Genomic DNA, 26220 nt, shown 5'->3' with positions numbered 1-26220 from the left:
TTAATAGCCCTGCAAAGCCTCTCTGCAGGTGATATCCGTGCAGACTGCCATGCCAAGGTTAACTCTGTGAAGCCAAACTGCAACTTATTAGAGACTCCATTGTTAACACTAGACATAGCACTGCCATAACCCATATAATTCATATAAGAACCCCACAATAGTGAGTTCACAACTGGGACAGGGGAATTCTTTGGTGCAGGTGTGACTCGGGGAGAGCACTGCAGGGGGGCCCGATCATTAGTAATGGTCACTCAATTTCCAAAGGCCGTGTTCATCCTTTTGCTGCTTAGAGTGAGCAGAGAAGCAAAGGAGGGTCTTTTAGTTGACTTCAAATTCCGTACAGTTCCATACGCAACTTGTTGTGTGTAGTAATGGTCCCCCCACTCACAGCATGGGGGCGGGGAATGTTTCCCTTAACGTAGCAGCCTTTCCAAAACTCTTATACAGACATGTAGCTCAGCAGCTGTTAGACACTTTCAGTGAGATCTGTGAGGCAGATTACTGTGAAGTGAGAGGCTGCATTAGTAACCTGTTTTGCGACTGAGTAGCCCTGTATTGGTAGCAGGAAAACACAGACCCAATTCCCATTCCCAGCAACCATCCCATTCCCAGCAACTTGCTTTAATGGTTCTAGAAATCAAGCCCACTTACTAGATGCATCCCCCACAGCCTCCAACTGCTGCGACTGGCTCAACATCTATGGATGTCTAACTGGGTTTGGGTCCCCCTCAGTACATTCGTCCACAATTTACTCCTCCTGTCTTGTTCCACTATGGGATGGCCTCTGTGGTCCCAAAGTATCCACGAGGATCTTTGGGACAGCGGTGGAGTCACTGCCAAGCATGTCATCCTGCTTTTTGTGGAACCAGCAGGTTGTGGGTGCAGCACTGGAGCACTAAAGTATTGTGAGCTCCACTCCTCTAAATGTATATGAAGAGACTTAACTTCAAATTATTTATAAAACATGCTATAAATTGCGGAGTGCAATTTGCGTACTTTTTTCTGATAGATCCCTGTAGTGTAGACATAGCCTAAGTGTCTTGCCAGTTACAGCGCTCGGAGCTGATTTACTGCACAGTAACTTGCCAGTGTAGACTTGGCCTCAGTGTCTGTCTTCTGCACCTCCTTCTGCCCCTGTATTCATGCATGTCAGTGTGAAAGACACTATTTACATATATTTGCATATGTATTTGCATGTATATACAACCACACTTAAGTTGCGGCCCTCAGCATGTGCTGTGAGTATCATTGTGACCCCTGGGGCTCCCAAAGTTGAGTAGCTCAGATGCAGACAAAGCCTAAGCTTGCTCATTATAAATGTGGAACAGACATATGATAGTAATCAAATAGGCATAAATTAGGGATGTAAGTGACTTGTTGAGTAATTGACTACCTAATAAACATAGGCTTGTCAGGTAATTGAGTTAGTACTTGACTAGTCAGCCTGCACTCGCCTGTTCCCAGTGCCTCTATATCAGAGGCAGCAAGGGGCAGGGGAAGCAGGTGCTGGGAGGAGCCAGCTTAAAAGCTAGTTCCCTCCAGCACTGTCTCCACGGTGTGGGGGATGGGCAGGGGAGGCAGAGTCACAGTGATCCTGGGGGCAGCGTGAGCTGTGACTATTCAGTTCCAGCTCACACCGCCCCTCCAGGAGCTAACTCTGTTGTGGCTCTACACCAAGGGTGGCCAACCTGTGGCTCTTGAGCCACATGCAGCCCTTTGCTCACAAAAGTGTGGCTCTCAGGGTTACAGCTCCTTCGGAGCTGCATGCCCGCATTGTGCCTGTGCCCCAGTTCCTGGAGGGAGAAGAGTGTGGCTGTGGCGGTGGCAGCTCCAGTGAGACCCAGGCATTGGGTTAGAATGGGAAGAGTCTGGGGGAGCCTGGCTTTGTGGGAGGGCAAGGGCATTGGGGTTAGAGTGGGGGGAACTGGAGGACCTGGGTCTGGGGGAGGGCATTGTGTTAGGTGGGGCTGGGGGTGCCTGGCTCTGGTGGAGGGGTGTGTGGCTCTTTTCACTACTGTCCACAGCTCTTTTGGCTCTTCGTGTCTAACTGGTTGGCCACTCCTGCTCTTCACTGGCTCTTACTGCATTTAAAGTGTAGAGCCTGCAGTGGCAGCTTGCCCCCCTTTTATCAACTAATCAAGTAGTCGATGGAAATTCCTTAGCATAAATATATATATGATTAATGAAAAATATAGCTCTCCCATGTTCTCCACATAAGGCCAAGAAGTATTTCACCCATTTTACAGTTAAGTAAACTGAGGCAGGGATAGGTTATTTTGTCTAAAGGTGCACATTCAGTAGGAGACAGACTGTTTGTAAAATGCAGTGCCAAGAGAAGTACTTCATTTCAGGAAGAAAGAATATGTCAGTATAATTTATGACACTTGTTGGCTCAAATCTCAATGCTACTTTTATGTGTTATTTCTACTTCCCAATCGATAATTTGAAATTTAATGTTTCCTCTGTGGAGAGTACAATACTAATCTTGGTGATAACAGTAATTCAAAATAGGTCTTTGGAAAACTTTAATTTGCATTTTTCTTTGTGCAAATTTAGCACACTGAAAAGTATTTTTTTTCCTCTACATTTTTTTGTATCTTTTACATGTCATTGGTTCTATTAAGCTTACCAAAGCAAATAACTTAACAAGCCCATTTTAAATTACTTGGATTGTAGTTATTGGTGCATGTCAACCACTTGTGCTATTATGCATGTCCCTACATGTTTACAGTTAGCTTGTCTGACACTAGATGTTTTTACATGTTGATTTCCTATTGTAAGATATTTATCTACATTGGTTCTTCGGGTGAAAAAGTTTGCTAAACCCTTGAAGCAAGTTTCTGGTCAGGTAGGGTATTTTACCTCAGAAACTGAGGGTATGTCTACACTGCCACCCTAGTTCGAACTAGGGTGGCTAATGTAGGCATTCGAAGTTGCAAATGAAGCACGGGATTTAAATATCCCGGGCTTCATTTGCATCTTGCCGGGCACTGCCATTTTTAAATCCCCCTTAGTGCGGACTCCGTGCCCGCGGCTACATGCGGCATGGAGTAGGTAGTTCGAATTAGGCTCTCTAATTCGAACTACCGTTACTCCTCATAGAACTGAGGTTCTGTGTGCTTCAGTGCAGGGATTCCCACAATTTTTAACAGCTATTAAAGTTCCTTTCATAAGCCACCTATCTTCCTAATCCAATCCCCTTCCCGCCCCTCTCATTCTACCCCACGCCTTTTGTGCAGTAACTCTAGTGTGGTATACTTGAAAAAGTGTTACGGGGACATTATCCAGGAAATAAGCAAATGACATGAAAATTAATTAGCTTGTAATGTGATTGGTGTCACTCCTGATTTGTATCTTTGCAGTTTATTTTATTTCCCTCTGTGTATGTGGGAATCAGTATCCCCTTTCTGCCTGCAGTCTACAGGAGTGTGTCTCCTGTTGATCTCCCACTGTGAAGACAGTGCCGAAGCCTGGCTTAACATATGTTGACTTCAGCTGGGCTCTTTATGTAGCTAGAATTGTGTACCTTAAGCCGGCATTCCCCCATAGTCTGGACTCGGCCTGGAGGCTTCTTTGGGTTACTTCAGACATCCATAGCCCCAAAGGGACAATAATGACAAGTCAGGATCATCAAGTTCCTGCAACACCTTTCTCCAGTCGCCACCTATGTAGGTCACAGGTCTAGGAGTGACATGAGCTGTAGTGCTGTTTCTATACTGCTGGAGGCTTCCTTTGCAGAGGTGATCTTCTCATGGCTGGTTTAGATGGCTCCAGATCTGCTTTACATTGGTATTGTGATGCAAAGTGACAGTTAAATATGGGAAAAGCTGGGGTTTAGTCTTGTCACTAAATTGGTTTGTGCATTATTTGCATCAGAGAAATACCCAGCAAAGAAATACATTGTAGTTCAGCTGCTCTGGGTCTGGGTTTGGACCCCAGAACTCAGAGAAGGAAGCTTGTCTCGCCTGTGCACTGTGTCCCTTCTGGGCCTAGGCAGGGTGGAGGAGAAAGCTGCCTGAATTACCTTCAGAGAGGACAACCGTCTTCTCTGGGGAGAAGAGTGAGAAAATAAGCCTGGAGTGGGGGACAAGACTGGTATTGGAGACTGGAGGCGTGGGAGGGAGAAGGGAAACTAGGACTAGGCATTGTGAGGAGACGAGGGGAGAAGAGACGAGAAGAGATGGGGTTTGGGACCTTGGGAAGGGACTAATATCTGATGAGGAGATGGGGTGGAAGTGGTTCTGGATGGAAAAGGAGACTGGAATTGGGAACCAGTGGGGGAAAGAGATGGTGGGGCAGGGAGACAGTTTTGATGATGATCCTGGTATGGGGTGAAAATTGTAACTGTCTGGGCAAAGAAACTGGGACAAAGATCTTGTGGGGAAGTGTTGGACACTGAGATTGTAAGGGGACCATTGGGAGTGTGATTGGGAGTTGGTAGGGGTGGCTAAAGGCTAGTGATGAGAGAAGAAACAGGTTGCCTGAGGAGATGGGATGTGGATGACCAGGACTGGCTGGGCAGGGGGCAGGAATAGGGGAGCACTCAGAATTTGTGGGTGTCTCTGTTACAGTGTAATTGGCACCTCTGATTCATTTTTGGTCTCTCCTGAGTATATGTTTATATGAAAGGCCCTGTGCCTTCACACAAGTTAGGGTGTAATCCTGTATTTTTCTTGCTCACAGACTCAGATTCCTGGGCTGCAGCACTTGTGTTTACTGATAGTGTTTCCTCAACAGGTCTGGGTGAGTTTGACTCTTTCCAAAGATTTCCTTTGGGAAGCTGTAACCATTAGTTTAATGCAGTGACTAAGAACAGCTTCTTCAAAACAAAGTGTTTGTTTAACCACAGGAAAATAACATTCTGAGAGAACAGAGTTAAAACAATAAAAGACTCATGGAACCTTACATGTCTCAGGTACTACAGGTTAGCATTTCCCTGAAAGCTTAGGCAGGCCCTGCCTCTGGTGACTGCATTTTATTCTGCTTCCTTGCACATCATATGTTTGTGTCACCATCTCTCCTGAGCTTCAGGAAATGTGTCTTTTAAAATAGGCTGGCCTCTTTATTTTTTGTGTTAAGAGGCTAGAACACCCGCCCTTTCCCAGATAAGTACAGTACAGGCAGTCCCCGAGTTACGTGGATCCGACTTATGTCGGATCAGCAGTTACAAACGGGGTTTGCTGCCTGTCTCCCTGGTCTGCTGAAGACAAGCAGACCAGGGAGACGGGAAGCAAAGCCTCTGAGGACGCCGGCAGCGGGACAGCCGCGGCGCGTCTGGGCTGCTCGCGTGCTCCGTGGCTTTGCTCCACGTCTCCCCAGACCAGGGAAACGGGGAACAAAGCCAGGGAGCACGCGGGCAGCGGACAGCCCAGACGCGCCGCGGCTGTCCCGCTGCCGGCGTCCTCAGAGGCTTTGCTCCCCGTTTCCCTGGTCTGCTGGAGCCCAACAGACCAGGGAGACGGGGAGCAAAGCAGAGCAAAGCCGCGGAGCACGCGGGCAGCAGGACAGCCGCGGCGCGTCTGGGCTTCCCCGCTGCCCCCGTGCTCCGCGGCTTTGCTCCGGACGCCTGTGGTACAGCAGCTGGGGCGCTGCCGGTTGGTCTGGTAGCGCCGCTCTGGGCACTACTGGACCAACCTGGCAGCACCCCAGCTGCTCTGCCCCAGGCGTCCTGATTCAGCCACTGCTGGTCAGTTTCAGGAGCAACCCAGCAGCACCCAAGCTGCTCTGCCCCAGGCGTCCCCAAGTCAGCCGCTGCTGAAACTGACCAGCGCTGGCTACAGGAAGCCCAAGGCAGAGTTGCTCTGCCCCGGGCTTCCTGGAATCAGCCGCTGATCAGTTTCAGCAGCAGCTGACTTGGGGACGCCTGGGGTTCTTAAGTTGAATCTGTATGTAAGAACTGGTGTCCAGATTCAGCCTGTTGAAACTGATCAGCGGCTGATTCCAGGAAGCCCGGGGCAAAGCAACTCTGCCTCGGGCTTCCTGTAGTCAGCCGCTGGTCAGTTTCAGCAGCGGCTGAATCTGGATGCCAGTTCCGACTTACATACAGATTCAACTTAAGAACAAACCTGCAGTCCCTATCTTGTACGTAACCTGGGGACTGCCTGTACATCAGGAGTGAAGGAGACCATTCAAGAGAACAGTCCAGTCATTGTTTCATGTTGGTTTGATGGCTGGTCTTTTTTTCTGGAGATTCCTTTTCTGTGGGCATGTGAGTAACTCCTGCAGGGATTAATCTCCTTGTCACTGTATGGCAGACCACACCAAAACAGCCAAATAACAGAGACACACAAAATATTCATTAAAATAATACATGTCTCCCACAATTCTCACATAGATTGGGTAAAATAATAGAGACAGGATGGGAGAGGGACATTTGGAAGGAAAGGGGAGAAGGGGTCAATCTTGAGAGAAATAGCAGGGTCTGTGCTCACTCTCTTTGGGGGGAAAGGATTGTCTGCTACTCTCGGTACAGTGGCTAGTATAATGGAGCCCCATGCTTGGTTGGTCCTTAGGCTACTATAAGCATGATTCATAATGAGGATGAATCATGATTTCTAGAGAAGGAGACTCACTCTGTCTGACTTCTTCTTTTGTGCCAGGAGTTGGAAGGTGTGTGGTGAATAAGGCTGGAGGAAGGAAGAGAAAGGATGGTCTCATGGTAGAAGCAGTTGCCCCGGAGAATTTAATTCTATTCCGGCTTCTGCCACAGAATTCCTATGTGATTCTGGGCAAGTAGAATAAATCAGGATTTTCACAGCTGGTGGCTAACTGCGCATTCCTCGTTTTCTGGATGCTTGACTTAAGATGCCCAGGGGTATAATTTGTAGAAGTGCTGAGCACTCACAGCTGCAAGTGCAGACAATTGGAGCTGTGCTTTGAACTTATAAAGTGCTATATAATACTAAATTCTCTGAAAAATCCGGTCCTAAGCACCTCAGATTGGGCATCCAAAATTAGTGGATATTTCTGATATGAATTTCTCTGCCTCAGTTTCCCATCAGTAAAATGTGGATTTTACTGACACCATCTCACCTCAGAGGGGAGTTGTGAAAATAAATTAATGTTCATGAAGCACTCAAATACTCTGGTGATAAGCACAATAGAAAAAAACATGAGGAAATTAATATTTCTGTGTCAAGAGCACGATTTTGATAAAGTGCAGTAAATTCAAACTCAGGGTATACATTGAACAATGAGAAGAGAGCAAAATACTGAATCAGCGAGCACCATGAATCTCATGCAGTAACTGAGTCAAGGTTTCCATGGGAAAATAGTATATGATCTTGTAATGAAGGACTGTTTTATAACATATATGCATAAGGGGGCACAGGCAACTTTAATTCTAGCATTTTCTAACTTTTGAGTGCTGGACTTTGCAACCTTAATAATGTTTTCTTTTTAACATTTTGAGTGTGTATATGTAATATTTACATACAGAAAACCATATGAGGGCATTAAAACATTATTTAGAAAACTAAGGATAATAATATTACATAATGGAGACATAGGTACTGTTTCTGAAGATACCAGAGCAAAACTTATTCTTGGTGTAATGTCACTGAAATTAGATGAATTTATCTCAGTAATTGTAATATCAGTCACTGAAGTGACCCACGGGACAGAATAAGTTTTACATCGATCTGTATCACTTAGAAGTCTTCAAGTTTTCTGTTTTGAACATTACAAATTGAAACCAAATAGCCAAGGAACAAAAACTTTTTTTTCTTTTCATTTTTATTATTCATTAGGAATCAAGTCAGAAAGCACACGTAATCCATCTTTCTCCTTGATTTTTCTTCTACTCAGCTGGTCTGCAGGTGTCCTGAATTTTGGCTAAGTTTTCAATGCTTGGAGACTACAGTCATTACTAAAATTCACTGGCACATGTTCCCTTTGGAATGCTGCTGATGTCATGGAAGAATGAGACCTGAGTAGTAACCCCTAACAACCAGAGCTGCAGTAAATAGTGAACATTACCTCCACCAAGATATTGTTTTTAAAAGAGATTTAACAGGACGATGCTTGCCTGCCAAGCATAATAACAATTGTACTTATGCTACCATAGTCTTCCTAAAAGCACCAATACATTGCTGAAGCTTAGCCATGATATTTGTATACCTAGTAAAAGTAGCAATAATTCTTTCTGTCTTCTATAGAAGTATTTGATTCTTTCCACCACCTAAAACTTTCTTGGCTTTTCAAATTATAGAACAGTGTTAGTGTCTTAGTTACAAAGGAACTAGTAAAGTCGTTTTCATAATTTTAAAAACATGATTTCATGCCAAAATATGTTTCTCTCATAATCAGGTGAGTGGATTTGCTTGTTACTGCAGGGTTAACAAAGAGCACTGAATTGCACATTTTTTGTTTGCACTTTTGCGGGTTCCGTTCTCAGCCTTGAGTTTTGTTTTTGTATGGTCAATCCTGAATGCTGGGTTTGTTCATGAAATGTAAATATATTTGAGATGCTTGCATTGATCTGGTTTTCCTTTCTTGGAAATATAGCAGTGCAGCATTTGTGAACACGGCACCACTCTGGCCCCTCAATGTAATATTTACTTGAACTCTGTAAGCAAATAATAGCATGGGGGGAAAGGATGATCAGTCCAAAATATACTTGGGAAGGATCCTTTTGATGATACATTCATATTTTTTATAGTTCTTTCTAATGATGGCACTTAATTGACTATGGTTCTGGTTAATGCCATGTTCAATTGCTATGTTCTTAAGCCTAGATTATGTGCTGTACTTCAGCTGCTTTATGCTTCTTAAAGGGAGCATATTCATCTATTGGAGGACCACAGTTTAGGGTGATGGTGGTGTAATGTTTTCTAAATGCCTTGCCAGCAGAAAGTGTCTATTGCTTTTCTACAGGCCTATAGTTGAGCAGTTCTGTCCTTGTGGATCTAACACCTTGGTTTCCTGTGCGCAAAAAACATGGTACATGAGAATGTGATATGCTACTTTGTCCAGAATTAATTCACCATAGCTTAGGCTACATCTAGACTACAGGCTTCTTTTGAAAGAAGATTTTTTTGGAAGAGATCTTCCGGAAGAACTTCTTCCGAAAGAGAGCATCTACACTGCAAAAACGCATCGAAAAAGCGTCCAAACTGAATGGACACTCTCTCGCATGTAAGCTATGATTGCTATGAATGGAATGACCACCAGGGCACCTGTGCTTTTTCCTCTTTCCTCTTCTTTTGAAAGAACTCCTTCTTCCCCATCCACACACACCTTTTTGTGAAAGAGCTCTTTCGCAAAAAGGCTTCTTCCTCGTAGAATGAGGATTATCTCTGTTCTTTCAATTTTCTTTCAGAAGAATGCAGTAGCTAGAAAGGAGAGTCCCCCAATAGGCAGGGATTAGTAGTGTTTATATTAGAGAGAGACAGTGCATGAGACCAAATTTTATTGGCAGGAGACACAAGCTTTGGAGCTTGTGCAGAGCTCATCTGAGGTTTGACCAGGTGGGAGGGATAACTTTTTTGGAACCAACTTCCCACTGGCAGAAGTTGGTCAAAAAAACCCCAAACAAACTAAAATGTCTCTAATGTCCTGGGACCAAGATGGCTATAACAACAGTGCATTATGAGAGTTTCATAGCATAAGAAAAGAAAATGCAGAGACAAAATTTTGTTCCTCAGGTTTATACAGGTTTCTGCATTTCCACGTGCCTTCCAGGTTCCATCTATATTTGATTCAGATTTGGAAAAGCTCTGAATCTGAGTTAACAGCTGGGATACAATTTTAGGGGCCATCCTTCATGTATAAACGGCATGTATAAGTGTGGCTGACTATAAGTCTGTGGTTAGACTTATAATCATTTGTCTAACAAGATTAGGGCTGGAGAAGAGCAAACCCCATGACTAGCACAAAACAACCAATGAAGAGCAAACCATGCCATGATTTAGGGTAGGGATATAAAAGAGTAGTCAACTACTTGCACAAACACCCTTGCTTCCTCTATATGAGATCAACTTTATTTCTTTTTAAAATCACTTTTTAAACCATTTTCTGTTTAAAATCATTGAGGACTTAGGAAACAGAAGTTAAAGGTTGTTGCCCATCTCCAGAAAGCTTGTTGCCCTTCCTTGAAACTCCTACAAATAGAGCCTGCAGATTTTGTCATTCTTTTTACAAGTTTGTATGTGAATTCTTTTACTTTTTGTTTACAAATGTCCTGTGGGAGATTTGGTTTCTTTCTGATTGTCTGCCAGGCAACTTTTTCCACATAAAACATTTGTATACATTTAGACACAGCAAGATGGATGAATTTAGCTCACTCAGAAGCACAGAATTTCTTTTCCTACTTACTACCTTTCATTTTCCCATTTTGATATATTCTCACCAGTTTTTCCCTGCCTCAGTATTAGGGAAGGCCTGTGGTCAAGTTCATTAACTCAGCACACAAACTGTTTGCCTGTCATAACTGATAAAAGAGACTCAGGCCCTTTTGATTTAAGAAGCCAAAGATTGTGTATAAAAATCAGGAACAATTCTCTTCTTGTGGGCTCCTTGAATTGTACTGCCAAGTCACCAGTCAGTCTTCATTTTTAATAGTACTATTAATATGACAGTTTCAGATTTCCTGAATACTCTTTTAGAAGTCACTATAGTAAATAAATCAGTTAGTCCTATAGTGTACTACCTAACTGTCCAAAGTTCTTTTTATTACAAAATTCCTCAGCCTTCTTTTTAAAGGGATACCATTGTGAATATCTTTTCAAGTTGAATGATGGCATATCAAATTGCCTTCTAGACCATCCCAGGGTATCCACTTTTGAATATTCTCTCTTTCTGAATAGTTTTAGGGAAAAATGTGGCCAAGATATTAAAAAATAAGAGCCTCAAGGTATGTCGCTAAATTGATATATATGCCCCTAATTTATGGGAGACAATCACAGTCAGAGAAGATTAGTTTTAAAACTTTTAAGTAGAACTTGTAAATCTACATATGTGGGTATGATCAAGAGAACATTTCCAAAGGATGAAATCTGTCCCGTGCAGAAAGATGGCCCATGGCTCTATGTACCATTTCAGTATCTTTTTAGGTCTTTAATAGTGCAGAGGGCCCTCATGAGTGGCTTTGTAGTAGGATGAATTTGTCCCAAATGGAATAGATAACTTATATTTTAAAGGATGTGGAATTCTGAAGTTCAAACTGCTTAACAGTATCAACTGGGTCAGAGTTAAAAGTAGGTTAAAAATTATTTATTGCACTATATTTGCTTTCAGTGTGGTGTTTGTGCAAAGAAGCAAGCTGAGTTTAGAAAGTATTTCTGCCTCTTTTTTCTTCATCTAAGCCTGGCTGAATTCTTTGCTTGTTTTTCTTTGTATATCAGCCAGGAAGTTTTCAAAACGAGAATCTACCATAGAGAACTATCTGAAGCACCCCTTTGATTTGAGTGCTGCCTTTCAGCTTGTTTAGCAATAGTATGTAAATACAGAACTGCAAACTGAAAGTTTATAAAGCCAACATTTCACTTCAGGGAATTTTAAACATTGTGATAATTAAAAAAAAGTTACTATCATGTTTATTTTATAAAGTTTTGAATATCAGGGAATTTTTATACATAGAATACTCTCCTAAGTGTCATCCTTAAAATGATGATATTGTCACAATAAAGATGCAAAATCCCATTTGTTTAGTTAACTGGTTAAACTTTGTTTAATTGATTAACTGATTAAATGGGGTCGAGCAGGGTAGCTGGAGCACCCCTCACCTGCTGCGGGCACAGTGGACTGCTTGCGATGCGGGTTCCAGCCTCCACCCTGGTTAACCATTCACATCCCTATTACACAAATTAGATTATATTTTGCCATTACTATTGCAAATTTTTATTGAGCTTTTTACAAATCTTAATGAATTAAATCTGGACTCCCGCCTTATCCCATCAAGCAGTTAATTAATATTTCCATTTTACAGATGGATGAAATAATGCAGTTAGGTGTGAAAAGACATACCCACTGTGAACCATGTCAGTAGCAGAGGCTGGAATAGAATCAATCCCTGTGCTTTGCAACATGCTTGCTTAGTTTTTCAGAGGTATTGAGCACCAATGGTGAATGGCATCACTTAATTATCAGGGCAATTTAGAAACTAATGCTTCTGTTTTAAAACAAACAAAAACCCTGGTCACTCAGCAAAGGTGTATGTGTGAGAAGGGGAGACAGTTAAATGAGAACCCCAATAAAAAGTTAGATTGAGTGCCATTTGCCAGACTCCAGCAAAAAGCTCTTTAGGGGCCTGATCAAGCCGTTACAAATGTAAGTGACATTACTTAGGTGAGCGTAAGTGGTAGTGTGCACAATGCTATGTTGGTGGGAGAATTTTCCCTGCCAGAATAGTTACTGCAGCTCATGGGCTGAGGTGGGGGTGGGGGGATAAATTATGTGAGTGGGAAAACTCTCTCATTGCATAGAGCAGCACCACAGAAGATCTTACAGTGGCGCAACTGTGCATCAGTTCAGCCATATACAGCCTCTTCCTGACTTACGAACCTGTTATGGACCAAGCAATTGGTCGTAACTCGGTCTGTTCGTAAGTCGGACCCTATTGAGTTACACGCGACTGCGCTGTTCGTAAGCGCGGATCGCGTTCATAACTCGGAGTCCGCCATTTACGACACCTTTGGTCGTAACTGCAAACCGTTGTAAGTCGACTTTTTGCAACTCGGGGACCAGCTGTAGTCTTAGATTAAATCTCAGGAAAAACTTCCTAACTGTAAGATCCATAAGACAGTGGAACAGTCTGCCTAGAGAACTCATGTGAGATTCCCTTCACTGGAGGTTTTCAGAGAATCTGGACAACCATCTGTCTTGGATGGTTTGGAAACAACCATTCCTGCATCTTGTCAGAAGTTTAGATTAGATCAGTGTTTCTAAACCAGGGGTACTCATGCTCTCGGGAGTATGCAGAGGTCTGCCATGGCGTACATCAATTCATTTATATACTTGCCTAGTTTTACAACAGGTTATATAAAAAGCACTCTCAAAGTCAGTGCAAACTAAAATTTCATATAATGACTTGTTGATTCTATTCTATATCCTATGCACTAAAATGTAAGTACAATATTTATATTCCAAGTGATTCATTTTATAACTATATGGTAAAAATGAGAAAGTAAACATATTTTCAGTAATAGTGTGCTATGACACTTTGTATTTTTATGTCTGACTTTGTAAGCAAGTAGTTTTTAAGTTAGGTGAAACTTTGGGAACACAAGACAAATCAAATTCCTGAAAGGGATACAATCCTCTAGAAAGGTTAAACCACTGGACTAGACGACCCTCGTGGTCCCTTCTTACCCTATAATTCTGAGTATTTATTTTTACACAGTTTGACTCTGTGACTAAGGAGGTTTTTTTTCCCTCCAGGTTCCTGCATCATCACATTTTTCTGAAGCAAATGTTTTGATGTTTCATGTTGTTGGTCCAGAAGGAGTTAAGGAGTGGTAATAAATGTTTAATTTGTTTCTGTGTTTATCATCATGGAACAATTACCATTCATGTGGCAGGATACATACTGCTACCTTGCACTGGAGTGACTACTTACTGATCCTGGTGACATCTGAACGGGGGGAGAGTTCTCAGTTTGGCACTGACATAGCATTTTCAGGCATAGCATCTCAAGGAGCTTAACACAGCACAGGTCTTCATACCTAAGATACTTCAGTGAAATCTAATGCTTGCTTGGCAGTTTTCAAAGGCCTCTGTCAAGTCATATTTATTTTTACACTGTTTGTTATATACTCACAGATAATCACAAGCCAAATATCATTTAGCAATCTATTCTGTGGGTGAACTGTAGTTAAATACTGGAACTTAAAGTGACTCCCACCTCAGAAATATTAGAAGTGAACAACAGGAAAATTCAATGTAGAGATTCATGTGTAAAGTATTAATTTGAATTTCTGAGAGAGCACTGTGAAAGGGAACTTTTGTCAGGATCCCATGCAGAAGTTCTCCCGCATAGCCCTGTCACATGTGGGGTGGAATTTAATTATGACCTGTTGTGGCACAGGTGTGGGACCTCACTCACATGTTAGGTTTTGAAGGTTCCACTGAAGGCCAAGCTTCTAGATTGAGATTTTCAAGATGATCACTAGAGAAAACCCTCTGTGAGAGTGTTCATTGCTTCTGGTGTTGCTCATATGAATTTTCAAGGCTGCTGAGTCATTATTGTTGTTATAAGATTAATTGTTAGGGCACCTAGAACTCTTTCTATAGGCTTTTCTAAAACTATTGTTTAAATGTAACTGAAGGAGACAAAATGTACTAAAACTCTGCAGACAAGGCATTTTAAAAATTGTTTGTAATCTGTTAAATTCTGAAAGCTAGAGAATGGTTTCCCTTGTTAACATGGCCTTTTAATATGGATATTTATTTCCTGTATCTAGAATAAGGGAAGAGCATATTCTGCACAATTTAGTAATGAAAAATGGAACAAGTTGTGGAATGTGACAGTAGCATTGGGCTCATGAATCTGTGTATATGGGCTAACCACTAGATGGAGACAAAGTAATACTGTGTTGATGTAGGTATACACAGGCATATACGTCCTGTTTCTTTCAAAAGACAATTGGCAAAGTTGGGTTTCGCAGATTAGAAAAAGGAGTTCAGTTCTTGTCTCTGCTTGAAATGACTTCTGTCTAACCGCTCAGTTATCTTATCTGTAGAGTGAGGGAAAGATAGCTGCCAGTCCCAAGGCCATGTGAAGTGCACAGAAATATTAAAAGCAGTCAAAGGGCTAGGACTAGAACTAATGGTCTCTTGGCTTACAGCTTAGTATGCATTCCCCTAGGCTGCATGGTTTTGTGGGGGGATACGTCTGTCCTTTTTAAAAAAAAAAAAACCTAAAAACTTAAGTGTCATGTGGGAAGTGACACTTCCTATGTTAGTTTTTTAAAAGGTAAAACATTCCTTATTTGTTTCTAATAATCTAACCATTTATCAAGAGCGAAAGAACTGAAAATTCGAATTTGTTTTTTCATTATTTCAACATCTGGTTTGTACTTCACTTAATTGAGCCAGCAAAGGCCAACTCCTTAGCTGCTTTGTGACTGCTTTTTATCACACTACTAGAGCAGAGTGACTCTGGATTTCCTGGTCTCTTTAGGATTCCCATGTGTAAATACCCTCTGTCATTTGCTCTGGATGAAATTTGGGAATTCAGAGAGTAGGAAGAAAGAGTGACAGGAACAGATCTTGGTAGAACATCAACTTAAGTTTCCCCTTTATGTTCAGGACAATTTCATGTTTATCTTCCCCAAAAACTGCAGCTGGTAAAATGTCTGTTATCTCTTGACCCTGCTGAAAACTAAGGGCTCCTGGGTGTTTTAATAGGATCCAGCTAAAATTCAGACATTTCTTTAAAAAATGTTATGTTTAAATATTAAGATCCCATTTATGTGCTCTGTAGAGCCAAGGTGTGGCAGTGGTCTAGTTTTAATATAGGCCTCTCATTTTTCTCCTCGCTTCTATTAGTTTCTTAAAAAGGACAAAAATAAACTGAGCGCCCACAGAACACTGCAGATTTGCGAGAGTTTTCAGACATCCAATATCAAATGACAAAATAAACTGGAGTGAGTCAGAAGTTTGAGCAATTTATGCTCTCCTCTATTTCAGTCTCACCTAATAAAGTATACTCCTTAAGGATATTAAATACTTGTGGGTTTTTAAAACTCGATCTTCAGTCTGCATCTCAGTATTGAAAAATAACAATCACTAAAATTGAAATTGCAGTTGGTTGCTTCCTGTGGATCTAGTGGTCTTTTGTGAAGTTATGAGTGCTCCTCTAGTGATCTATATATTAAGTACAGTGCCTCTCCAATTTCCTCCAATGTGAGAAATCTAACTTTGGGATATCTCAGGAATAATGAAATAGCTAGAGTATTCTTACAAACTGTTCCTGTTCCCAGTGATTTATTTGATTCATAGAAGGTATGGAAGGGAAATCAGAGAAATAAGAGATTGAAAAGTTCTATTACATCAGTTATTCTGTTGTGGAGCCCAATGTTTCCTAACACATTGTTTCTGGTGCTTTCTTCAGACCAGTATTAAATAACCCAAACAATGAGTCTGCCACAACTTTTCCTGGTAAAGTATTCAATAGTTTAATAGGTCTCTCAATGCTGTAGAGTTTTTCTGATTATACATCTACATTTTACTTGGTTTTAATTCCTCCCTTTACTCCTGGTCATACCTCCTGGAATTACAGCACTGCCTACCCCCAAGCATTCAAAAGTCATGAGACTGGCTTAAAAATGAAATTTTAAAAAGTAATAAAGTTTGGGGTTCATTTTATTTGTTTTCTGGTTTTTGTGTCTTTGGGAGTTCCCATATCCTAACTTTTCTCTGCAACCACAAGGGCTGGCGCCTCATCTCCGCTCCCTTTTCCCTCCTCTTCCTTTAATGAAAATTGAGGTTCTTATTTAATTACATGACTCCTGAAACTGGGGCTTCAAGCAAAATACTAAATATTGGAAACTCCTAAAATCATGAGAGTTGGCAATATTGTCATTAATCTAAACAATTATTTTCTTTCATTGATGTTAACCTCAGAATGCTTATAGACCAGTGTTTCTTAAACTTTTTAAGACCAGGGAACACCAAACTATATATTCTTTTTACGAGGAATACCAAGGATTTTTTGTTAGCAAAAAAAAAAAAAAATCGCAGGGAAAAAGGGTCGGGGGGAAAGTTATTGAGGAAAAAAAGGGTCAGGGGAGAGTTATTGAAGAAAAAAAGGTCACCTGCCCCTTTAAGGGTGGCCATTTTGAATTCTGTTGTTTTCCGTGGCACACCTCCAGCTGCCTTACAGCATACTGGTGTGTCACGGAACACAGTTCAAGAAACACTATCTGTTATAGACTATCGTGTCCTTTCCTAGTTATTGTTTACCCAAGTTACACATAATTAGCTTTTTAATTCATTCTTCCCATTCTTCAAGTCTACAATCCATTCTTCTTTGCTCCTTCTTTCAGAACTCTCTCTAATTTGTCTCCATTAAATGCAAAATTTCAGGATAGTGTTATCTTTATAGATAATTGTTGCTTCCTACTCTGTGATTCCTCTGCATATACAGCACCAAGTTGTATTGGCCTTTTCTGATGACCTGGTGCTTTGCTGACAGAGTGTGATGTGGCATTTATATGTTTTATGAAAATAAGCTTATGATATGACTGTCATAACTGAGATATACTTTATGCAAAATGGGTTGTGTAAAGTAGCATTAGGATGGTTATGAATTACTGAATATGATTATTGCATTTGTAGGCATGTATCATTTTTGTACCTGAAGTTAGGAATATTGTCCTGTGTATCTGTATTTCATATTTGGTGCTTTGGTTTACTCTCTCTCTGACACTTCAGGTACAACAATGGAAAAGTCAGACATAGCTTACTGGCCTATCAGCTAATACAGTGTACTGTGAATTGGCTTGGCCTTTCACGGGTCTTTCCATACTGCTGACTCATGGATGATGGGGTCAGGTGATCTGGTCTCCTGACATTAACCAACTCCTTGATCTGATGAACTGTTTCACAGGGGGTATTAAAACAAAGGTTTCATGCCTTATGGGAATTCTATATAAGGCAAGGAAGGAAAACAATGAGGCCTTCAGCTGTGCCTTACCTCTGCCGCCCACCCCAAAGAGATGTTAGAGCCAAGGCAGGGGGCTAAGGAGCTAGACTAGATGACCCATTGCATCCATTATAACATGATTCTAAGTGCAATCTCTGTGCTCTCTAAGGGCATGTGAACAATTGCCAACAGTTACAATTTAAAGCACAAAAAGTCCCCTTTGTGCAATAAATATGGAAGCATCTTCACTTGACAATGCCTCCATGAGTGGTATACAGTTCTTACTGGTGATAATTTTGTAGTGATGAGCAAGTGAAGATACTTTTTCCTGTTTACCCTGCTTTTATACTCCAGAAGATATCCCACAATGCCTAGTGACCACTCTGTCCAGCAGCTCTGCTGCTCTGACTACAGGTAAACAGACATCAATCCCTTTCCCCTTAAAGCAGTGGTTCTCAAACCTTTTGGAGTAAACCTTTCCGCAGACCACCAATTGCTAATGGAAACTCACCATTAATTACACAATTATGCCCAAGTCATTTTGCTAGTGCTGCAGCTAGGGAGAAGGGTTTAATTTAAATTAGTAAACAGATTAAGCATTTTAACTTTCTCATGTTAGTTTATCATTCTTCATTTTAAATAAAGTAAAATATTAATTTTTGTCCAGTGCAAAAGGTTTCAATTTTTTCTTTATTTATGGCAGAGGTGGGGAACCTTTTGTGGGTCGGGGACCACTGACCCACAGAAAAATCAGTTGGGGACCACACAAGTGAGACGTAAAAATATTTCTCCAAAAACCTTCAATTCTCACTGATGTGGTCCCCAACAAAGACAGCTTTCTCCCCTGGCACTCCAGGGGACTGAGATTCAGTGCTTGCTATTGGCCAGATGAACTCTTCTGGGGCTTCAGGGGTAGTAGATTTTGTGGACCCACTCTAGGCTCTGGGGGTAAGACCAAAAACAAGGGATTCAGTGTGTGGGAGGCGGTTGCCAGAGACTGACTGGTATAGGAAAGGGGCTGCAGAATCTGGCCAGGAGGGAGGGTGCGGAGTCTAGCCAGGAGGGAAGGTGTAGGGGCAAGCTGGGGGTGCTTGTTCTTGGCAGAGGGGAGTGAGGGGAATTGGGGTTCAGTGTCTGGGCATGGCAGGGGGTGCTTACCTGGCTCCACGTCCCCGTGGGTCCCAGGCATGGTCTCCTGCTGCTCCCACTGGTTACAACTCCAGCCAATGAGAGCAATGGGGAAAGCCTCTGACAGCAGCGTCACTACGCTGCCTGCTGTTTGGGAGGCGAGAAATGGCAGCGTGTGGAGCCACTTGTTCTGCCCCTGCTCCCACTCTGAGGGAAGCTGGTGCTGCTGGTCCAGTTGAGGCTAGAGTGCCTTCAGCCTCTCTCTGTGACCTGGTCCTTCCCCCCGTCCCCCATGCTCCGAGGGAAGCTGGGGCTGCTGTTCCAGCCAAAGCTAGAATGCCTTCTGCTTCTCTCTCTGTGAGCCAATCTTCTCACTCTCCCCTCCCCCCTGCACTACCCTTGGAAAGCCGGAACTGGTGCTCCAACCTTGTGGATGCTCGGTAGCTGCAAGGCTAGAGTGCCAGCATGGGCTCCCCGCTGCGGGGGGATGAGGTGGGGATAAGCTCGAGCCGTGGAACACCTGGGATGTGGCTGCAGACCACTAGTGGTCTGTGGACCACACTTAGAGAACCACTGCTTTAAAGCCACAGGAACTTTGAAATTCCCCTTTCTGTTTTCTTGGTAAATGCTCACTTGTCATCTGACCAGGTGACAATGGCTACTTCATGCAACAAACCATCCTTAGTCTGGAGCAATGCTGAGCTACTGAAGCTGATCAGTGTTTGGGGAGAGGAGGCTATGCAGGAAACTAGCATGCTCTGCGATCACCCCACACTTCTCATAAGACCTATCCTCAACATGGAGAGAGCTGCACTGTGGGATAGTTGCCTTCATTATGCTGCTCTCATCGGCAATTTAAGTGCTGCAAATGTGAACACAAACTGATGCCTGTGTAAGTAAATGAGAACACAGTTCGGTGCTTTTTTTTTTTTTTTTACCTGTTCCCTATCACCAGTGACAGCACAAAAACTCTGCAAGTGTTCACATAGCCTAACAGCCTTAATACAGTTTCCTTGGGTATTCTCATCTGTCTTGCCTCCCACGTGTTTGTATCTTTGTGATAGGTGGCTCCTTACAGCAATAATCATAGCAATAGTCAGATTACTCCTAATCCCAAAAGGACCAAGGGTATGTCTACACTACCAGCCTAGTTCGAACTAGGGTGGTAATGTAGTCAACCGGAGTTGCAAATGAAGCCCAGGATTTGAATTTCCCAGGATTCATTTGCATGTTGCCGGACGCTGCCATTTTTAAATGTCCGTTAGTTCGGACTCCGTGCCCCGCGGCTACACGCGGCACGAACTAGGTAGTTCGGACTAGGCTTCCTATTCCGAACTACCGTTACTTTTCGTTCCACTACCTAGTTCGTGCCGCGTGTAGCCGCGGGGCACGGAGTCCGAACTAGTGGGCATTTAAAAATGGCGGCGCCCGGCAACATGCAAATGAAGCCCGGGAAAATCAAATCCTAGCTTCATTTGCAACTCTGGTTGACTACATTACCACCCTAGTTCAAACTAGGGTGGTAGTGTAGACATACCCCAAGAGCACTTACCCTTGGTCAATTGTGCTTTACATCTCACACCAATTGTAACAATTTCTGAAGAAGAGCAGCGCTTTACACTAATTAATGCAGATTCATTCAATCACAGAGGCTTACAATACAACTGCTTTTTAATTCCTTAATCATTCTCATGATTCATTCTATGGAACTGGTCCAATTGTCCTTCTTGTACTGTGGACATCCGAAAAAGACACGGTATTTTTACAGCAGTCACATCAGTGCCAAATATGAAGGTGTAAAAAGCTCTCTATTCCTATTCAAGATTCTCTGGTATAAACATCTCAGAATCATATTAGCTCTTTTGGCCACAAAATCACAGTGGGAACTCATGTTCAGCTGATTATCCACCCTGACCTCCCCCTCCACATATTTTTCAGAGTCTCTGTTTCCTGGGATAGAGTCCTCTATTGCATAATTATGGGCTGTGTTCTTAGTTCCTAATTGTAGACATTCCGGGTATGTCTATACTACAGAGATGATTGAAGCTGCTGCTGTCAATCTTCCAGGGTTTGAATTAGCAGGGCTAGTGAAGACACGCTAATTTGAATTGAGCGGGGCTCTCCAGTTGATGCCAGGAGAGTGTTCTCCCTTTGACTTCCTGCAGTGTGGACAGCACCAATAGTCAAGTTAAGGCACATCGACATCAGCTACGCAATTAACATAGTTGAAGTTGTGCATCTTAATTCAACCTTACCCCACAGTGTATACATATCCTTAGATCTAGCCATATCAAAACACACATTGTTTGCTTGCACCTAGCTTACCAAGTGAATCAGACTTGTCCTCTCTGGAATTTAGCACTCTCCCATTCTTGTGTTCTCTGCAAACTTTTATCAGTGATCATTTTATGTTTCTTCCAGTCATTGATAAAAATATTAAATAATGTAGGGCCAAAAACTATAAGTTTTTGGTAAGGATCCTTGATTGGCAGACAAAAAAAATATGATTTTTAATTATTTTATGTCAGTTGAGTTATCTAAACAAAATGTAAGACCTAAGACCATGTCTACGTTACATAATGAGGTGTGTGTTTTATCATATAGAATCATAGTAAGGTAGGGTAAGAAGGGACAATGACAGACCATCTAGTTCATCTCCCTATGTTGAGGCAGGACCAATTAAACCTAAACCATCCTTAACAGAGTTTGTCCAACCTGATTTTAAAAACCTTCAGTGATGGAGATTTCACAACCTCCCTTGAAGTGTAATCTAGACCTTAACTAACTTTACAATTAGAAAGTATAATCTCCCTTAGCTAGTAACGTGTTAACTAATGTGTGTGTTGTTCATATGTTCAAATGCTTAGTATACATGAAGTGAGTTACATTTTTAAAATGTCAGATATTAGTTCCCTGCTAGGGGTGACTTCTGCCTCCTAACATATGTAAATTCACATGGCTACGCTAGGGTTTTAACATGCTAGCTAATTCTTTCTTGGAGGGGGAAAAAAACCTTTTTCCTAGTGAAGACAAGAGTCAGGTGCTGCAGTTGAAGATGAAAGAATTCTAAGGGATTGAAAGCAGGCTAGTGGTTCTTTGACTTTTTGAATATTATGCTTGTTTATTAGCACCCTTCCCCCAGCAAGCCAGTCCTACAAATACATTTTGATTGGTAGCTGGTGATTAGCAGAACTAAACTGTAAAATGGTAGTTCTTGCAAGGCTTGGTATTCCAGTTTTTACGGAATGTCCCTCAGGAAAAAAGGAATAACATCCAGAGGATGTTATGAATATTCGTGGGATAGGCTGTCGAATTTCTCCTACAAAATGGGGACTTTGTGATACAGGAAGGCTGCCTGCTTCTCTCTCCCTGTGGAATGCATTTAATATCCTACAGCTGCTGGTTATTTGGTCTGACACCTCAGAGAAATCCAACTTTTAAAAAAAGTTATATGGTTGATATGACAGGGTTTGATCATGGTGGCTACTCCAAATACACGCGGTTTCTGAATGCAGTGCAGCTGTTCTGCATTCAGAAAGCTGTTGTGCTACTGTGTTGAATAAAAAAATGTGGTAAAAACATTACTTTGAAGTTGCGGAATAACAGCAGTTTCTTTCTGTGAGTGTTAAGAAATTTCTGTTACATAAAGTGATGGGTTTGTTCTGTTTTTTTTAGCCATAAAGCTGAATATAACACATTGATGGCTGAGATTTATTATTTGACAAAACAAATATTTTTGTTTGGTTGGTTTTTTTTAAACTTTTAGCCAAACTGCATGCCCATGAACTGAAGGACTATTTTTATACTGTACTGGCTAACGGCAGATATAGTATATGTGTTCACAGAGGACTTCTCTCATGAACAGTTTTGCCATGAAGCTTTGGTCCAAACTTGTTACACCTGCTTTTCTAGTTCTGAGCCCACTTCAGGTCTTTCAAAATAATTAGGTATTGATATAAACTATCCATTACTCTTCTTATCATGCATCTGTTCTGATTGCAATTGATAGTGTTGTGTCAGAGATCCATTAAGGACAAGGCCAGACTCTTATTCGCATGCTAGAAAATGAGTGGTAATGTATGTAGTCAGGATTGTCAGACTAGTCTTGTTTCTAATATAACTATATATACTTAACACAGTAAATTCAGTTTTGGCATAGGTTTCTGCTCAGTCTCGCTATGTCTACACAGCAGTGTTATTATGGAATAATTGACATTATTCTGAAATAACGTGTCTACATAGCAAGCAGTTATTTCAACAATATTGAAATAATGGCGAGATGGAGGACTTCTTACTCCGACTCCTGTAACACTCATTTTACGAGGAGTAAAGGAAGTTGGAGGAAGAGTGCTTTAACTTAGACTTCCTGTTATGTAGACAGCGCCAAAAGCCAAAATAAGCTATTTCGACTTAAGCTACACAATTGACATAGCTCAAGTTGTGTAGCTTATTTTGGCTTTAGCCCTGCTGTATGGACGTGCCCTCTGCTGTGGTACTTTATTTCTGATTAGCATCTGCTTCACAAGACCATTTAAAATCCCACACTGCACCTAATAGTGTAATATAATTTCATAACAATACTTCATTTAGAAGAACTCAGGACCGGTTAAATATCACATTCCTAGGTGTAAATTAAACAGCAAGAAAATCCCATATTATGTGGCATCTCTTAACCCTAATAGCAACAAAACATTTTCATTGAATACAACAGACTCCATATCTTTACAAAAAACTTTTTTTCAACCTCAAACAAGCCACACTAATCTCTCTTTGAGTAAAAATGGAAAACCTTAATTAAATCTTCGGGAACAATGGCAGGTGTTCCTAGTTAACATACATACACAGGTTAAGTGTATAGTGTGTTATGTATTTATGATGGAGGTGTGAGGTTTTAAGTAAGGTAATGGATATATGAAAGATTCAGGAGAAAATCAGTGTTGGTATTTAGGTGGACATACAGGAGGCCCCCACTTTACGACAGCCCGATTTACAATCCCCTGCTCTTACAACCCTTTCTGTGCTGAAATCCCCTGACTTATGTCCTCGGCCCTGCATTTACGATGGCATACCACGCAGGTTCAAGTTATGATGCTCCCAATTTGCGATGCTGTCCCCGGAACCGATAACGTCACAAGTCAGGGGCAGCCTGCACTTAGTTTTTTTTACCTGTTTTATTGGTAGAAGGTATTATTGAAAAGCTTCAGAGAGGTAACCGAGTTAGTCTGTAACAGGAAAAACTTAAAAATCAAGAAATAGTCCAGTAGCACCTTGAGGACTAACAAAACATATAGATACAGGCAGTCACCGGGTTACGTACAAGATAGGGACTGTAGGTTTGTTCTTAAGTTGAATCTGTATGTAAGTCGGAACTGGCGTCAGCTGCTGCTGAAACTGATCAGTTTCAACCGCGGCTGAATCTGGATGCCAGTTCTGACTTGCATACGGATTCAACTTAAGAAACCCAGGCGTCCCCAAGTCAGCTGCTGCTGAAACTGATCAACGGCTGATTCAAGGAAGCCTGGGCCAGAGCGGCTTTTCGGCGCTACTGGAGCAACCCAGCAGCACCCCAGCTGCTCTGCCCCAGGCGTCCTGATTCAGCCGCTGCTGAAACTGACCAGCAGCGGCTGAATCAAGACGCCTGGGGCAGAGCAGCTGGGGTGCTGCCGGGTTGGTCCGGAGCGGCGCTGCGGGACCAACCCGGCAGCCCCCAGCTGCTCTACCCCAGGGGTAGGCAAGAAAAGCCTGGTCTGCTGGGGGGGGGGGGCACTAGCTGCACCCCCCTCCCCCAGCAGATCAGGGGGACAGGAGCAAAGCCTTGGAGCACGCCCGCAGCGGGACAGCCCAAGCGAGCCCGGGCTGTCCCGCTGCGGGCGTGCTCCAAGGCTTTGCTCCCCGTCTCCCTGCAGACCAGGGAGACGGAGAGCAAAGCCTTGGAGCATGCCAGCAGCGGGACAGCCCAAGCGCGCCCGGGCTGTCCTGCTGCGGGCGTGCTCCAAGGCTTTGCTCCTGGCCCCCTGGTCTGCTTGGGGGGTCCAGCAAAGCCGCTGGACCCCCCCAGCAGACCAGGGACACCAGAGCAAAGCCGCCGCCTGGGCGGCTTTGCTCGTTTGCCCGGGAGCAAAGCCGCCCAGGTGGCGGCTTTGCTCGGGTGTCCCTGGTCTTCTGGGGGGGTCCAGTGGCTTTGCTGGACCCCCCCCCCCCAGAAGACCAGGGGGACAGGAGCAAAGCTGCCCAGGCTGCGGGAGTCCCGCTGCCTGGGCGGCTTTGCTCCGGGGCAAACGAGCAAAGCCGCCCAGGCAGCGGGACTCCCGCCGCCTGGGCGGCTTTGCTTGGGTGTCCCTGGTCTGCTGGGGGGGGGTCCATCGGCTTTGCTGGACCCCCCCAGCAGACCAGGGGGACAGGAGCAAAGCCGCCCAGGTGGAGGGAGTCCCGCTGCCTGGGCGGCTTTGCTCCGGGGCAAATGAGCAAAGCCGCCCAGGCAGCGGGACTCCTGCCGCCTGGGCGGCTTTGCTCGTGTGTCCCTGGTGTGCTGGGGGGGTCCAGCGGCTTTGCTGGACCCCCCCCCCCCCAGCAGACCAGGGAGACCGGGAGAAGCTTTTCTCGCCCTGGAGGACACGGGTGGCGACCCGCCGCCCGTGAGCTCCGGGGCGAGAAAAGCCCCGTTCGTAAGTGCGGATCCGACATAAGTCGGATCCGTGTAAGCCGGGGACTGCCTGTAGTATTGTGAGCTTTCGTGGGCACAACCTACTTCGTTGGAGCAAATGGCATCTGTTTACTGTGTGTAAACACACACACACACACACACACATGCACGCGCGCGTGCGCTTTAAATAATATAGTGGTTTTCAGCCAGGGCTATTCATATACCTGGGGATATGGAGAGGATTTTTTAGGGATACATCAAGAACATAAGAATGGCCAAACTGGATCAGACCAAAGGTCCACCTAACCCAGTATCCTGTCTTCCAAGAATGGCCAGTGCCAGATGCTCCACAGAGAATGAGTAAAACAGGGAATCATCGAGTGATCCACCCCCGTCACCTATTCCCAGCTTCTCACAAAGGGAGGCTAGGGACACCATTCCTGCCCATTCTGGCTAATAACCATTGATGGATCTATCCATGAATTTATTTAGTTATTTTTTGAATGCTATTAAAGTCCTGGTCTTCACAACATCCTCTGGCAAGGAATTCCACAGGTTGACAGTGTGTTGTGTGAATAAATACTTTGTTTATTTTAAATCTGCTACCTATTAATTTCATTTGGTGATCCATTGTTCTTGTGTTATGGAAACAAGTAAATAACTTTTTCTTATTTACTTTCTCCACACCAGTTACGATTTTAAAGACTTCTATCATATTCCCCATTAGTTGTCTATTTTCCAAATTGAAAAGTCCCTGTCTCATTAATCTCTTCTCTTATGGCAGCTGTTCCATGCCTAATCATTTTTGTTGCCCTTTTCTGAACCTTTTCCAGTGCCAAGATATTTTTTTTGAGATAAGATGACC

At 43.1% G+C, this 26220-nt stretch overlaps 1 protein-coding gene across 3 annotated transcripts in view; it reads left to right on the top strand.

Moving 5' to 3' along the window:
* Positions 1-26220, top strand: part of RAD51B (RAD51 paralog B) — a 625639-nt gene that overhangs the window by 188915 nt on the left and 410504 nt on the right. For 2 of the 3 annotated variants that reach the window (XR_016349667.1, XM_089778529.1), the window contains exon 8: positions 4684-4743. The exons of the other annotated variant lie outside the window; for it this stretch is intronic. Coding sequence is in view for 1 of the 2 variants with exons in the window: in XM_089778529.1 (XP_089634655.1) it covers positions 4684-4743 (60 nt within the window). In the remaining variant the exon portion in view is untranslated. The remainder of the gene's footprint in view (positions 1-4683; positions 4744-26220) is intronic. 3 annotated transcript variants of the gene reach the window in all.

The sequence above is a fragment of the Pelodiscus sinensis genome, chromosome 5, assembly GCF_052426305.1.
Source record: "Pelodiscus sinensis isolate ZL-2025 chromosome 5, ASM5242630v1, whole genome shotgun sequence".
NCBI classification, from domain to species: domain Eukaryota; kingdom Metazoa; phylum Chordata; order Testudines; family Trionychidae; genus Pelodiscus; species Pelodiscus sinensis.
The sequence above is the reverse complement of the archived record's forward strand: the minus strand, read 5'-3'. Positions and strand labels throughout refer to the sequence as shown.